Here is a 17,293-nt window from a genome sequence, read left to right as displayed (position 1 = left end):
ATGAGTCATACATTCTGCAACCGACTTGGATTGCTTTGATGCAGCAGAGAAGAGCCACTAACAGATTCACAAAATTCACACAGAAATGTGCGCAAAATGGTTCATTTCACTATGCTGTGTATTGTGTTTCTTATGAATTCATAAGTATTGTTGCAATAGTAGGGAATTCCTTCAGCACTGAGCATCACTTGGAAGATGAGAAGCAGAATAGTTGAAAATGTTGTCAGTATATTGAGAGCTGACACTATTAAAACCAGAACAAAATATGTGATCACTACAAATTTGACAGATGCAGTTCAAATTAAGTCTGCTGTGTGTGACAAATCTAAAAACTTATCCAGGTCAAATAAGCATATGTGTGCCTAAAGGTTTGTGTTCTTTACATCATCACTGGAGCTTCTTGTACTTTTGAACCAGAGGCCTATTTTATAAAATAATCAGTAGGTTCCAAGAGCAGATATCAAAATTAGAGAATGGTTAATAATTTGTAATTTTTGTCTTATGGGTGACTGTAAATGTCACATAGATAAAAGCTTTAAAAAATAACAAACAGATACTGTATTTAATTCCAAAATCAAGATTAAAGGTGTTTCATTTTCACATGAGTGCAGGTGGTGAAGACATGCAGGGCGATTTGGAGAAGGTAGTGTGTGGATTTGGTGTGCCAGGTGCTCTTCACTGCAGTGTACAAAAAGTCATTTGTTGTAACCCTGACAACCAAAACTATTATATTCATCTTCACTGAACCTGCGTAGAACTTTGTAAGTTATAAGGGGAAGCAAGGCCTCACACAGTTTTGTTGTCTTTTAAGACTGTTGGTACCTTCATTCCTATAATGTGAGATTGTCTGCTTGTGATATATTAGAACAATAAAGTAGCTCTAAAATTGTCTCACCTCTTATCTTACTTTGCCCAGGCCTATATCAGTTCTTCTTCTAAATATTCTGTCTATGCTAGGCATCTCAAGTTAGAAAAATGATGCTGCTGAAAGGTTACAATGGTTTCTGCTTGTCTCCTTACTATCTCTACATTAGACACCAGATTTTCACGTTGGACACTATTTATTTTGAGCTCTCCACTACAGCTCAGCATCTAATCTAACCACATGATGTGTTTATAACTGTAGAACAACAGGAGGTTCAGAATAGGTTTCAGGAAAAAACGAGCAAGGAATTGCAGATTTAGTGGATTGATGGCGCTATGTGTTGTCTTTAGCATTTAGTCGCACTATAGTTTTCTGTAACCAACCACACTGGCTTATGTGCATTGGGGAATGTGGTGATGAGCCTAGGAAGTGAAGAGCAGCTGGGGGAAATTATTTATGAGCTATCTTTTTCCTCAGGAGGAAAGATTCATCAAATTCCTGTTGGGGAAATGGCTTTTCAGTTTATTCAGGATTAGCCTTCAGGGCTACTAAGACTCTGTCTTAGTCTTTCTTTCTTTGCTTTCAGTGTTTCCCTCTTTACTTGTTTTTCTACCCTTGTCCACGCAGTTTAAGTAATTCGTGTACTTTATATCTGTAGCCAATTTAGAGTGACCAGTGAATATAACATATGTCTTTGGACTGCGGGAGGAACCCTGAGTACCCAGCAGGAGCCCACCCAAGGGGAACTTTCTTTCTGTGAGGTTTTATACTGATCACTGACTTCTATAGTGTTTCTATTTCAAATTCAGCCAGGGACCTTTACTGATTATCACTCTGGTATATTTTCACACGCCGATGGCAACTGCCTGACTTAAAAAATAAATAAAATAAAGCTCTTGACTATCAACTCAGGCTAATTTCCTCTGTAATAAATAAGCAGAGAGCAAAGTTGGGACCCAGCAGAAATACAAATGTTATCCTTTAGAGCAGGGGTCAGCAACCTTTAACACCCAAAGAGCCATTTGGACCCGGTTTCCACACAAAAGAAAACTCTGGGAGCCGCAAATACTTTTTGACATCTAAAATGAAGATAACACTGTATATATTGTTTATATTGGCGAGTATAGGGCTTTGGAGTTGACGTCACGCCGCAATGCATTGTGGGAGCGCGGCGCCATTTTCGGGGTCTACAAATCAAAACAAACACACTGTTGTTGTGTTGGAACGACGACTACAAGAAAGATGCTTCCGCGATTGTGACGCTTATTTTGAGCGACGAAAAATAATAAAATTTTATTTTATTTTTATATTTCAATGTCACAATAATCTTCCAATTTAGAACTACAAGTTTAAAAAGAACGAATACAAAAAATACACTTCAGCTAAATACTTGTAATATATTTTCCCAAACCACGCGGAGCTGCAGTATAAGGACTAAAGAGCCACATGCGGCTCCGCAGGTTGCCGACCCCTGCTCTAGAGCATGTGAGTAATACTAGGGCTGTGCTGGAAGTCTAGGAAAACAACTCTTAAGGTGAAAGAAATCTGCTTTCAAATCACTTAGCAAACACATTAACTGCTGTACAACTCTCTTTTTTATGTAATGTCAGCAAAAGCTCAAGAACAAAAGACAGAGACAAAAAGACACACCATCGTTTTTGTCCTGCGTTTACCACAGCATGGAGGGTTGTTGTTCTCTTTCTGCTTCTAACGTAATCTCTGAATGATGCTCACATTACATCAAGATGTTTCACTCCCCAACATGGGGATCTGAGGACCCAATTAATATTCAGTGCAAATATTACTATCTGGTATCATAGCAACAAGGGCCACTGTACTGGTTGTGTAAAGCTGCCAGTGAGATTTTGCAGGGAGGGAACGGGAGGGGTAAAGAGGGAAGAGACGCATACAGTACATGCAGTAACAGCAGTCACAAAAAGGGCAACATATCCATGAAACGTTTGGCTCTTTCAGTGCCACAATTAAATGTACATGCAATTTTCTCACCACACGCTGACTGTGTGACTGAATTACGAACTAATTTAAGGAGCTGTGGCATACATTGTCCACTTATCCTCCATGCACAATAATTGGAGGCAAGTAATATTGTTCATTATTTTCATAACGTGTCACTTTTAGCAGTCAATGTTGGCCCTTAAAATTGTGAAATGCTTCACAATTAATTGTCTAACATGTTAGTATTGTAATATTACAGTGGTGTGATTAGAAAAATAGAACTGAGCTCTCATGAAACAGACTTTTGTTCACAATCGCTTTTAAAAGACGAGAATGCTGATTCAACCTGTTTTCATCCTGATGAATATGAACGGTATCCCAGATTGGAGTTTCCAATCTGAATCTCAAATGAAATGCCGATGATCACTTCTGGCATCAGCATCTGGCTCCAGACTTAATTTAAACACACCACATTGACCCAAACAGACATTGGCATTGTGTCTAAAGTTAGTTTTTCTCTCTCCTCCCTGTCAGTCTCACCCCAGTAGAAGAAGCAGTGAGGTAGATAAAGCGACGGGCTGCTCCCTGCTAACACTCAAACATTAATTCTACTTTTCTGAATACATCCTTACCTTTTCCGCTATTTGCATATGTCGGTATGTTGTATACAATGTAGCTGTCTGCAGAAAATATACAAAGGAGACATGATAATGTGATGTGTTTACTGATTTTCACTGTGTCACCATGGCAGTAAGACTAAAGGCTGAGAGAGTATTGTTATATGCATAGCATATGTTCAGGTGACTTTGCAGTGCATACAGTATGTGAAAACCTGTAAGTCTGAGCATGTCTTATGGTGTTTGCATATAGTGTACAACCCAAGTAAATGTGTGTGTGAATGGTGTGTGTCTTTGGGGTGGGGAGCGTTACAGTAAACTTATATTGTTATACTATCATCCCTCAGAACTGCCGTATGTTTCAATATGGTCAGAAATATGACTTTTTACTATCTCTCCAGAAGCTATCAGTCACTCATTAAAGCACTCTCTGTAATCTCCTATAAGACTGACTCTTCTACACATTAGGGCTGAACGATATATCGCATTTGCGATAATATTGCGACATGATCAAGTGCAATTTTCTAACCGCAAAGGCTGCGATTATACTCTGGACATGTCCAAATTCATGGGCTGCATCCTCCTGAGGCCGCATTTGTAGACCGATTACGTCACAGCGACGCGCCGAAGGCTGTCCAAATTACTACCATATCCCAGAATTCATAGCGCGGCCCAGCCAAACTCCAGTTTCCAACAATGGCGGCCGCTACTAAGTTTTAAAATTACTCATACTAATCTTTCTGGGTCACAAAATAAACTTTTAAAATATTTTCAGGCGAGAAAGTAGTTGTGTAAACATCAAATATCTGCTCGGTTTATCAAGATATCCCATATTTACAAAAGTGCTTCGACGTTTTCAGAGGCGTCTGCTACCCACCAGCTCGACAGCTAGCCGGGAGCTCGAGGGTTACTGATGCGGCCGAGAACGGCACAACTCCCGGCACATCATTTTCAGATCACCGCGGAGTTTCGCTGCTCGGGTTAAACGTAATATATAAGTCACTTAGACAACCTAAAAATGTTATTGTTGGGCTTTTTTCAGTGTTTTGTTTGTTCATGAGTAAATCGGTTTGGCTGAGATTAAAGTTATTAGATTAGATAAAATAAAACTTTATTAATCCCCCGGGTGGGTTCCTCCTTGGTTTTCACACAGCTGACTAAACGTCAAACAGAAAACTTATTAAACAGAAGTATGAGACAGTCGAGAATTTACGCCAGTGTCTGGTTATATTTTAGATAGCAAGAAGCAGACGGCCGAGTTTATTAAACTCCACCGAGACAGCGGTGACGCTAATCAGAAGGCTAGACCGTCCAATTTCACGCCTTTAAACTTTAAAGGCGTGTTTGTGTGTGTGTTTATACAATTGCTATTATGTTTGCACTTTATGTGTAATGTTACTGACTGCAGAGATCAGTAAGATGTGTGTATTTTTTATTTATTAGTTTTATTTATTTAATATTATTTTTTAATTGAATGACTGTCTAGTAGTTCACAGATGTCGAAAAACTGAGTGTGGTAAAGCCACTGATTTTGTTTATGTATATTTCTGCAATCTGCACATTGTACTGACTTTCATTTTAATGTTTACACCAGGGTTCCTTGTCAGCACTTTATGCTCAGATGTTTGTAAGCTAAAAATAAACTATTGTGTATGTTCAAATATACTGTTGTGATTGAAGAAGTTAAATAAAAATGTCAGTCATCAATTCATGCATCACCTCATGTCATCATAACAGAGGTCTGTCTTCCAGGAAAGAACAGTTTAAAATTAATGTAATATAGTATTGGCCATACTATATGATGTATTGCTTGTCTTTGTTTAATAATACAGAAGACAAAGACCTTAAAAAATAATCGCATATCGCATCGCAATCGCAATATTGGGGCAAAAAATCGCAATTAGATTATTTTCCATAATCGTTCAGCCCTACTACACATCACACTATAGTATTTCCACAAATGTCCTCCCTTATGAATAATTGAAGGAAACTGAAGCCTGAACTTGTGCCTGAGGCAGAGCAAGCACTTGTGTTGATCTGCCAGGGTCTTTTTAAGAAAGCTGTGTTGGTAGGCTTTTCAGTGATGCTGGCAAACAAATGTGAGGTATCACCAGGGATGCTGAAGAATGTAAGCACGTATTCTTATAAACACACCGTAAAAACACGCCGCAAGGTCACAGGGGGTTGTGTCTCTCAGGGTTCATTAAAATCCACTGTATTCTCTGTTTTTATGCTATTTGGGTGTGACTACAGTCAAATAGTCTTCACACTAATTGAGTGGATCAGTTACATTAAATGTGATATCAATTGTCCTCAGGCGTTCCCTGCTTGACAGAAACAAATCTATGCAAGAATATTTTGTTCCAATCCATTAATAGAAGCTAAAGGTTAGAGATAAAATTTGCAACAATACTCATATTTTCTGGGCTATTTTTGTCACTCCCTGAAGAAAAACTCAAATTACTTTACTTTTTTAAAAGTTTTTTTTACTTTACCTTTGATCAGGTGGATAATAGATATGATTGAATGGGCAGTCCCCATTCTGTCCATAGCTAGACTGGGTTTACCTCTTGCTCAGTAATAAGAAAATGAAATCCCACAACGTGCTTACACCTTGAACACATCTCTTTTTTTTCTATGATGCGTTCATGGTGTAGATGTAAATAAAGTTTTTGTCATGGCGCTCAGCATCACGATTAAATTGAGTAAGGTTTTTTAAGTGTCAAGTAATTTCAAATGGATTTTTTCAACAGATTTAATAAATATCTACACATTTGTACATTTGGCTGGCAGAAACAAATTGTTTCTGTGCAGCATCTCACAAATAGTGTCTGCAAGCTAAATGTACAGTTGTTGTAAATATACAACACTGAAAGATGAGTGCAGATGTATGAAAGAGAGGAGCGGGGAAGCAGATGAGAGATTATTTTTAAAGGTGAGGATTACTCAGCAAGTGAAATTTGATATGCTGGAAATTTAAATCTTATTTCACTCACTGGGCCCACGTTCCCATTTGAGGTTTGACAGTGTTTTAGTAGATAAAGGTGAATGGCTTGGACATTAATTGAGCTGCGGTTTTGGAGAAGGCTTCGAAGGGGATTGGGGTATACCAGTTTTGTGTTTCAGAATAAAAGTCTTACCCTCTTTAGGGTCTTTTACTTCAATATAAAGAATCTTGAGGCAACTGTTGTTGTGATTTGGCGCTGTATAAAAACATGTGCTAATCAGAATTGAGACGCTTTGTCAGTGTTGTTATTCATATTCTTATTATAAAAAAATATTATCTTGGTGGCATAAGTGTGGAACAATATAGGAGAAACAGAGGCAGTGCGACCACTTGTTCTTATTGATTTTTCTCTTGTTTTCTGTCAGGGAAAGGGAGATTCTTTCGTTTCCGTCTCCCAGCCTTACCTCTCCTGGGAATCAGCAAGCAGTCCCTGCCCCAGGAAGACCCTGATGCCGTCATGGTAGACTCTCCTCGCTACAGTGACGGCTCAGTAGCAACACGCGACTACCAACTTCCCACCACTCGAGAGAGCTGCAGTCCCTCTTACGCCAATGACACCCGTGCCCTCATCGGCCCCAGCCACTGCTCAACCCCTGTGTCTGAGCCTTTGGACCACTCGTCGCCTAAAGGCCCCTGGGACCGGATGTACCCGGACCAGGCCGTTGCCCAGACAAAAAACCAGAGCCAAGAGGAAACGCTTATTGCAGCTCCATCAATCCCAGGCCTTACTCCAACTGCCTCCAGAGAGAGTATGTGCAGTATTCGCAGGGCCTCTTCTGTACATGACATGGAAGGCTTTGGGTCCAACTCTAAGATGGTGTTCAGGGACCGGCATGCCAGTGAAGGTAAGAGTGTCCTTTTATACATTTTCAGATATGCATCAACAGTTGCTGAACTGTATATATGGTATTACTTAATAATCACTTTGTATTTATTTTAAATGCTTTAAACTGGTAAACAAAGTTTACATTAGTTTACATTAAACTGCAAAGTGCACAGCACTGGTTGATGATGTCTTGTTTATTGATTTGTTGAATTGATGTGATATAAGAAAGAAACAAATGTAATTGATATTTTATTTACAGATCTAATCAATTACTAAGACTGTCGTCCTAAAATATCAGCTATGTGGGGTTCTAGTGAATCCTCAGTAGATGGTCACATCTATAATCTGTGGTATTGATCTTCCACCTTTTGGTCCTCATTTGGTTGAGGGTAGGAGTGACCCATACTGGTCCTGTTTCCTGCAGCTCAATCAGTCTCCTCCAATTGCCTCTAATTCCTATTTAGATACATTTAATACATCTACTTCCCTGTAATGCATTGTTCACAGGGACAGTAGCGGGTCGTTAACGGCAACCCCCATTTATCATCATAGACACCCACAAATTCTTCTCTCACCTCCACTCCCCTTTTTCTGTCTTCTCCCCCACTCTGTTGCCACCTTCACAGATAATGGTCGCAATATCAAAGGTAACTAACGGCAACCTGCTGCATTTTCAGATCGTGAATAGCAGCATGTCTAATGATACACGTGTACATGTCAAAGCCTGCTTGTTGCATGAGTTTTCCCACAAAAGGTTCATGTTGTATGCAAATGCCTCAGCAGATGACTGTGTTTGTAAGTTCTTTGGCCTCGAAAGACACTAAATGACTACACGACCTGCCTAAACCTAGCCAGCCTCTGTAAGTGCTCACTAAAAAGAAAACACAGTAACCTCTGCACATGCTTGCATGGAAGCAGCACATTAAACTTCTCTCCTGCTTGTTGTTCATTGAAGAGGATAAATTAATGCTTAAGAAATGATGCCTCCTACTGTCTTTAACCTTTGCTTTCTTGTGTGCAAGCTCTGGATCTTGTCTTTGTGAATGGAAAGAAACCTGACTGTTTACATGCTTAATTGAACTGTTGCAGTGCTATGTTGAATGCATAGTACAGTACATATTCAACCAGGTTCTTTAAAAGTCATATGCTCTTTGTAATCAAATGGAATACACATTAATAGCAACATTAGCATCATAGTCTGCCCTTTTTAATCCTCTAAAGGTTTACTGATAGAGCCCCTGTCAAGCTCTATTTACTAGTAATGCCACATTATTGATATGCTTGTACCCGAGACTACTGACCCAACGTCCCAAACACCTTTCCATAATCCCACTTTCTCCTTTACCTCCTATTTCTTCTCTCTCCTGGTTGGCTAGTATCTCGCTCCTGGATGGCTGGGGGTATGGCTTCAGCTTTTTTCTTTTCAGTTGTTTTTTTATGACGGCTTTGATGTATCCTGACTGTGGCATGTATTGAAGCTGCGCATGCACTCTTTCATCCTCAACTGTCTGTTTCTCTGTCCTTGACTCTCAATCACTGTGCTTTATGGGGTGGGCAGTGTATCCTTCCTCTGCTGGTTCACGCAGCTGAATTAGCAAACTTCTTGTTTTCACTTTTCTCACTCTCATTGGGCCACATGTCAGTTTGTTTAGCGCTATCGCACAGTTCCGTTTTTAATATGATTGTGTTCTACATACAAAGTGTTCACTGATCATACTACATAATTTTATCTATACAGTGAGTTCACTGCACTAGATTTGGCAAACTATGGGAACTTGCACTCTCTGATTGCACATTAAATCATTCTGTTTATTCACCAACAGTGTTGTTCATTATGTTTTAATGAGAGGCTCTGAAAGGCTGTACAGTTTATATTTCAGCATCTTTTGTATTCTCGGTATTGTGTTGTGGTTGAAGTCACTCCAAAACTAGGAATCACTCCATGCTCACTACCCATGTCGCAACTACTTCCAAATAAACACTACTGACAGTGCATAACAGATCAACAAGAGCCCAGCTATAAAACAAGATACGGCATCTTCTAATAATAACACCCACCCTCTGCCTTGCTCTTTTTTCAGGACCACTCAGCCAAATCAAATCAAGCCTGCTTGGCTCAACTTCCGACTCCAACCTCAACAAGTACTCCACCATCAACAAGATTCCCCTGATCACGCTCAACTTCTCAGAGGCAAACAATGATAAGAAGTGCCCCTCCCCTCCATCCTCTGAGAAAACTATCATCGCCCCAAAAGTCAAAGATCGCACTCACAATGTCACAGACAAAGTCACACAGGTAAGGACGTGAGCCAGTTTCAAGTTTGTGAATGGGGAGAAAAATTGAGGGCCTGTAATTTAGAATTACAGGCATAAAATGATCTGTTGGATCCTTAAAATAACAATAATACTACCTGTGAGACCTGCAAACGCAACAAAAATGTTTTCATTGGATTTACATCCTGTCAGCCTCATTTTCTTCACTTGTGCCTTGTGAGTTTCTATTCTTTCTATTTATTTATAGTCCTGTATTCCTATTGATAGTTGACAGTCTGTCTGATTACGTATGTTCTCTGGCTGTGTTCATCCCCTTGCCTTTGATGCCAGTGCTTTTCCACTGTGTGGTTTTCATATATTGCTCAGGCCAGTTTTAGTTTTTGGATTACCTTGTTCCTTTGGAATTATCCAACCTCAGTTAAACAGTGCTTGCTGTGTGTTTGGTCATCTGAGGACTCATGAATTTGGGTCTTCAAACTGTTATGGACAGTGCGAAGGGAATAAAACATACTACATCACTGTTTTCATTCTTGAAGAAACAAGTAGTAATTTCAAGGATTTTGCCTACATAAAATAAAAACAAATGTATCACCCAAACAAACAGAGGCAGCACTGCAATAAGAATAACAACATAAATAGGACTACTCAAAAAATCAGGAATAGACTGAAATGTCTTGGGCCCTTAGTCTGTATTTATTTGTAATGATTTTAATAATAAAGTCTGTGCAGACTGGAGAACAGTGAGATATTAGAATTCTAATATAATGTTCATCATATTATCATTTATGATCATCACAAATCAGACTTGGACAGATTGAGCACTTTATCAGCAGATTGCATGCACACTCCCAAATGCCCTCAGTCAGCATCAGGATGATTAACTGAAATTCAAGGGATCTGATACGTAAAGCATTGGAGGTGTCTATAGCCAAGTGTTCTCTTACAGCTGTCAGACAGCATCCAGAGCTCAGGCTATATTTCTAGAGTTACGAACAGTGTAAGAGGTCATTCTCACCTTTCCTGCCAGGACTGAGAGGCATGGAACTATAAGTTAATGTAGTCCTAGGAGTAGGCCAGTGCTGCTTGAAACTACTGATTAGGTCTCAGTTTTGCATTTTGCCAATTAATGGTGTAACAGATAGAGGACACAGAAACTGACCCCTGTTTGCGCTCAAAGCCAATTTCAGCTGCAGGCCTTACACTGACGCTAGAGGCAGAGGGACCACAGAATGGCACAATGTCCTCTCACACAAGTGCAAAGTAAGAGAGGGCTTAATATGGTTTTAATTGACTTGGGTAACATGTGGTAGAATACAACACCTCAGAAGAGTTGCTGCATGAGAGTGGTGAAAGCATCAAGAAGCTTCATACTTCCTAGAATATAACTGTAAAATATACTTTTCCTATCCTATCACTTTCCTTTACAGCTTAGATTGGTAAGCGGGTTTCTGGACACCTGACTTTGACAACCAAGTGACAGAAGATGTCTTGAAAGCAACTTTGAACTCATCAGAGTTTATTTGAAGTTATAATTAAAGCATCTGAACAGATACACTCTCTGTTGGCCTTGGCCACCTCACAGGTACTGCAGCCAGATGGTGGCTTCACCCAGGAAACTGATCAGCTAAAAAGGAAAGCAGACTTGCACCTCACAGGCTGTTTATTACATTTTGAACTTCTCAGTGCACGTGTGGCTAGGGCTGTGCAATATGACCAAAATCTCATACCCCGATATAAGAATTCTATCGTCCCGATAACGATATAAATCACAAAAATGTAACATTTTCTGTAAATTCTGTGAATCTCGGGCAGCTCGACTTGCGGGAAGTGTTTCCAGCTGCGCGCCATGTAGCTGGAGTCGAGTGTTTCAACCGATGCATGAAACTATACATTTTTAGACACAAGTTGTAAAGGCCGCCGTTTTCTTTGTGAGTATTTATTACACGGCGTGCTGCGGGGAAAAGCCTGTTCTAACGTTTGAGTCTAAGGTTTATTTTTTAGCACCTGGCGGCTCTTTTTTTAATTCTCATCCGTAAATAATCTGCTCTTTCACGTGATCCATTTTTTTTGGAAAAGTCTCAACAGGATCTTGAGCTTTATTGTGAAAGGTCGTTGCAAAAGTTTTGCGAGATCCCGAGTTTACAAAAGTCTGTCTTAATTTTTTTTTCTCCCATGTCCCCAGCGGGGCTCCGTAGTTGTTGCTAACCACAACGCATAAAAACATGCGCTTGTCCGTCAGTAGTGTGGTTATATAAAATATAAGAGAAAGAGAGAACTTTAAGAAATTAATATAGCCACTACAGTGACCATCAAAACGATGAAAAAATATTGCCGTAAACAGTTTATTTTGCAACACCACGAAACAAACGATAGTGTAAAATGAAACGATAGACGTTTTTATATCGTCATCCGATATATATCGTTATATCGAACAGCCCTACGTGTGGCTCATCCCCATATGAGGCTCAAATGACCGCATCTTAGCAGTTTATACTTCTTCCGGTTATCTGAGGTGGAATCTTGAGTCAAATAACGGTCTATGTACTTCTAAATGATATCTCAGTGTGCACTGTGCAGACCAGAAAAACCAGAAGAGGGGAGAGCTAATGTTTATTTGTGCTTGAGACCGAGACACACACAGAATGTGCTTTCCATTAACCAGCAAGAAAGAGTTCATTTGACCAAGTGCACATGGCTACTGTAACCAGGTTAAATAATTAAGATGGGATCATTAATTTAGAAACAGATGTCTACAACACTTTGATCTAGAACTGTCACTCTGACAAATCAACCAACTTTCTCAGGATTACCAGCAGGTTGTGGGATCATGTGAGCGATCGGGCCACAATCGTCCTCGGTACAGCAAGTGTCAGCTTTTCTCAACATTTATACTCCTTCCTAACAGAAATCATTTTACAAGAATGGGAATCTAAGGTGTTATTTCAGAGTCAACAGTAATTAAACTCTGAGTTAAAACCATCACTTTAAGCATCCAGCTTTAATGAAGTGGCAGCTTGATGAATATTAGAGCGCATTCCCTTTGCCTGTCCTTTGGTTTCTGATCGATTTCAAAGGTTATCCCATATCAGAGGGTAAAAGCGTTTAACCCTCCTCCCAGAGGGATGGGGTTTTTAATAACCAATTCAATTATTAATACCACGCCACATTGTGCTATACGTCATCCTTCTGTTCTCCGGTCCTACCTCCCCAGTTACAATGGTTAGAATAGAGGGGTGACAGGGCACCGATAGAGGAGCAATGAAAAATATGATGAATGACAAAATAAAGTCACTTAAGGCCCTCCCTTCTTGTTTCATTCTCGTGCTCACTCACATACATCACATCATAATTGTATCTTTGCCTTTGTAGTGCATGCAATTTACCTGCACACCCACCCATCAAACCTACCCCCTCTGCCATAATCAGCAGTGAAAATGAAAATTTGTAGCTATTGAAGTGTTGAACACTTAGATGAATAGCTGTACCCCTGCCTGCACCTATAATTACCTCCAAGTCACTGAGACTCTTATCTGAAAAAAGTCCCATGACGCTGCTTTAATATTCATGTTAAAAGCTATTAGGTTCTGTAGTTTATATGGTGACTGCAATAACAGAGATAATTATGTTGACATTCAGGCTTGCCGGAATGGATTATACCTCCAGTCTTGATGATACATTTTGACATTTATGCATGCTCTTATTTTTCTATATGCAGTTGATGCATCGTCATTTTATTTTGGTTTGATATGTTCAGTTTCTGTTCTTATAAACAATATTCTTACAAATAATAATAATAAAAGGTATCACTCCCTCAACTGAAGCTTCAATTTTAAGAGTTTCTGTAAACAGGCACTGGAGAAGTATTTATTTATTGGAAATCATGCCTAAAGTAATGTGCAAGATGTTCTTGTGGATGACAGATAATGGTGAAGTGCATTACATCTGAATCTATATGATGTACAGCTGCATTATTCACACAGCGATAAGTCTTTTCTTTTGAATTTTACTTGACCTAATCTAAAGAAAATATACATTTTGTTAATTCCACGGCTTTACGTATAAGGGCATTATTAAAAAGGTCCTTATCAGGTCTTACAATTTCAGATTAACAATTGATGACTTATTACATGTTGTCTTTATGATATCAAAGCCAAAATAAAACTAAGTACACCCCATGATTCAGTATCTTGTAGAACCACCTTTAGCAGCAGTTACCTGTTTACATCATTACTTTAGTTCAACGAGGTTTGTGGCCATTTGTTTTCCATGTGCTCTGTAACATTGATGTAGGCTTTAACCTTCATTTAAACATATTCCAGTATTCCTTATCTCATCTTATCCTAAATTATCTTTCATAAAATATGGCATGTCATTGCTAGGATGTTATCACTTACAGTCTAATTTCTTGGCACTCTCCCACAGATGTTGGATAATCAGGAGTTTTGTTTTGTTTTTTTCATGTGGGGTTGACAGATCACATGCACCTTCGTCTGTTTTCTTCTGTTTCTCGTAGCCTGTTTGTCTTTTTCATAGCAAATTTGATTTCAAACTTAATTAAAACTAAACTTTTTTAAAACTTGAGCCACAGTGACTTCTTTAGGATAGTGAAGATATCCCTCCTGTCATCAGAGGCTTCTTCAGTTTTAAAACAACTGATGGAGAGTCCCAGGAAATTAACCCTTAACCCTCAGACCAGAGGTGGGCAACTCCAGGCCTCAAGGGCGTCCTGCAGGTTTTAGATATCACCCTGGATCAACACACCTGAATCAAACAACTAGTTCATTACCAGGCCTCTGGAGAACTTCAAGACATGTTGAGGAGGTCATTTAGCCATTTAAATCAGCTGTGCTTGCTCAAGGACACATCTATAACCTGCAGGACACCGGCCCTCGTGGCCTGGAGTTGCCTACCCCTGCCGTAAACCAACACCTTGGGGGTGGTGCTGAGGGTCAATGACCCACTATTAATCATGCGGGTTATCACATGAACCAAGATGTGAAAAAAGGCGGGGTCATTACCCCCTCCAGAACAAAGGTGTGAAACCGCTAACATTACAAGGCATCAACCGAACCCACCGTCATATGAGCTCTAGAGGTCACCTCGATGGTTTGTCACAGTGGACGTAAATGGCCTCCTTTACTCCAAACCGTCTTTCTTCTCAGTCCAAACTGTGGACATTGTGTACTATAATTTTTAGCACACCGCTTCTTCATTTTAGCTTAATAATTATTCATCTAACTTTATATTTACCTTACTTTAAGAGCTGCTAAGGACAAGTTGATTTTTAATATGTACTGATAGTTATCACCATGACTGTATGCAATTCCACTTACTAGCATGCCCAGCAATGTAAGAGAGCAGACATGCAAACGCTTAGTGTAAATATTTTCAAATTTTCTTGTATTTAACTAAATTTCTCAAAAAACAGAGCATATTTAAGATTGTTAAGTGCATGCAGTTCTTAGATTTGTTGCACCTTCACAAAGTAGAGACTCAAAGTGGCAAATAATAAGTTCTGACTCTTAATCAAAAACAATGCTCATCCTGTATTTCCTGTGATGCAAATCTACTTACAGACTCTTTGAAATGTCCATGTAGTTAAAATTTTAATCCTTTCGCCTGACCCTTCACTCTGAAAATATTGCTGATGGTGTCGTAAAACAGAAATAGAAATTGAAAGCTTCTCCCAGTGTGATGGACCGAGTTGAAAAACAGGAGGAGCCCAGGAATTATTAGAAAAATATAATTTCCATTTATTTAACCCCCAAAAATTATATTTACAAGACTAATAAATGTTGAGCTCATAAAAGAGGTCAAAGAAACAAAACTGAACTCAGGCAAAGACTGCAACCTTAACAAACCAAATGACTGCCCAAACGTACATAATTGACCTAAACATGAAATGACATACAAGGGTATATATAATGGCTGATCAGACCATTGTGACACATGAGGGGTAACAAACAAAACACAATCATAAATCACAAACAATGCAGTACAATCTAGTTTGTTAATAAACTAAACACTAAAGAAGAAAACCAAAAACCCCATTAAACCCTAAACTCAAATATTTAATTAAATACAAATACTTTGTTTTTAAAGTAAAGAAAACACACATTCCCCCCCTTCAGCAGGAAGTGGTGGTGTGGTCCAATTATCTTCCCTTGTATTTAATGGTTTCAAACCCTGGCTACCATCTTTTGTCCAGCAACTCCCAGTGATGATGGCAGGTAAGAAAATAAAAAGACAAAGGTTAGTCAGAAAGCAAAGAAATGAAGTAGTATGAATACATAAGTAAACTTAATGTGCGCGCTTACAAATAGAACAAATGTATCCAAACCAATCAATAAAGTTATTGGAAACTAAAATGTATTACTATGTTCAAAATGAAGAATGAAAATACAAAAGTTACCGACTTTAGAGTGTGGCCATGGGTTTGGCCATCACACACCCCCCCACTTCTGGATCTTCCATCAGGCAGCGAGAGAGGTAATCAGCAATGGTGTTGTCTTTACCAGGGATATAGTGAATCTTAAACCGGTATGGCTGCATAGCCAGATACCACCTGGTGATTCTCCCATTAGTGTCTTTCATTCTCTCCAGCCACTGCAGGGCTTTGTGGTCAGTTTGAAGGATGAATTCTCTTCCCAGCAAATAATACTTGAAAGAGTCAAGTGCCCATTTAATGGCCAAGGCTTCCTTCTCAACCGTTGCGTAGCGGCTCTCCCTTGGTAGCAGCTTACGGCTGATGTAGGCGACAGGATGTCGATCCTCTGGTGGTCCCTGCAGAAGCACTGCTCCCAAACCTCTTTCAGAAGCATCAGTCTGCAATGTAAAGTCTTTTGTGAAATCTGGTGAGTGCAGAACGGGGTCCTTACTCAGGGACTGGCGAAGGTCTTTGAAAGCTGCAACGGCTTCAGCTGTCCACTGAATCTTATTGGGACATCTTGAGCCAATCCTGTCCGTCAGTGGGGCTGCTCTAGCTGAGAAGTTGGGAATGAATCTGTTGTAGAACGCAGCCATGCCGAGGAAGGATCGCAGCTGTTTCCTGGTTTGTGGAAGAGGACATGATGCAATTGCATTAATTTTGTCAACCTGTGGTTTAATTGTCCCACCTCCAACAGTAAACCCGAGGTACTGGACTTCAGTCCTAGCAAGAGCACACTTTGCTGGATTGATGGTAAGGCCTGCGGAACACAGCCGATCCAGCACGATTCTTAGGTGATCCACATGCTCTTCCCAAGTTCCACTGAAAACAACAACATCATCAAGGTACGCACAAGTGAATGCTGAGAGCCCACAGAGTACCTTATCCATTAGCCTTTGAAATGTTGCTGGGGCCCCATGCAGACCAAATGGTAAGACTGTGAACTCGAACAATCCCCACGGAGTACGGAATGCTGTCAACTCTTGAGACCGTTTAGTGAGAGGTACTTGCCAGTATCCCTTGGAGAGATCAATGGTCGTTAGATATTTTGCCTTCCCCAAACGCTCAATGAGATCGTCAATGCGTGGCATCGGGTAAGAGTCAAATTTTGATATGGAATTGAGATACCTGAAGTCGATGCAAAAACGTATCGAGCTATCCTTTTTCGGAGCCAACACAACAGGGTTGCACCACTCACTTGTTGAAGGTTGGATGATTCCCAGAGACAGCATGAGGTCCACCTCCTCCTTTAACTCCACCAGGAAGCGTTCCGGTATCCTGTAACTCATACGCTTCACAGCTGCATCAGGTTTTAAAACAA

General features: G+C 39.8%; 1 protein-coding gene across 6 annotated transcripts in view; it reads left to right on the top strand.

Annotated features, from left to right (window-relative positions):
* The window catches only part of LOC113016662 (potassium voltage-gated channel subfamily H member 7-like), a 79,796-nt gene that overhangs the window by 33,980 nt on the left and 28,523 nt on the right, over positions 1-17,293 (top strand). For 3 of the 6 annotated variants that reach the window (XM_026159652.1, XM_026159653.1, XM_026159657.1), the window contains exons 4-7: positions 6,811-7,290; positions 7,898-7,918; positions 8,648-8,671; positions 9,353-9,567. In XM_026159652.1, the coding sequence (XP_026015437.1) occupies positions 6,811-7,290; positions 7,898-7,918; positions 8,648-8,671; positions 9,353-9,567 (740 nt within the window). The remainder of the gene's footprint in view (positions 1-6,810; positions 7,291-7,897; positions 7,919-8,647; positions 8,672-9,352; positions 9,568-17,293) is intronic. The other 3 variants (XM_026159654.1, XM_026159655.1, XM_026159656.1) reach the window with 3 other exon arrangements.

The sequence above is a fragment of the Astatotilapia calliptera genome, chromosome 23 (genome assembly GCF_900246225.1).
Source record: "Astatotilapia calliptera chromosome 23, fAstCal1.2, whole genome shotgun sequence".
Classification (NCBI taxonomy): domain Eukaryota; kingdom Metazoa; phylum Chordata; class Actinopteri; order Cichliformes; family Cichlidae; genus Astatotilapia; species Astatotilapia calliptera.
This window is presented reverse-complemented; position numbering and strand designations above follow the sequence as displayed.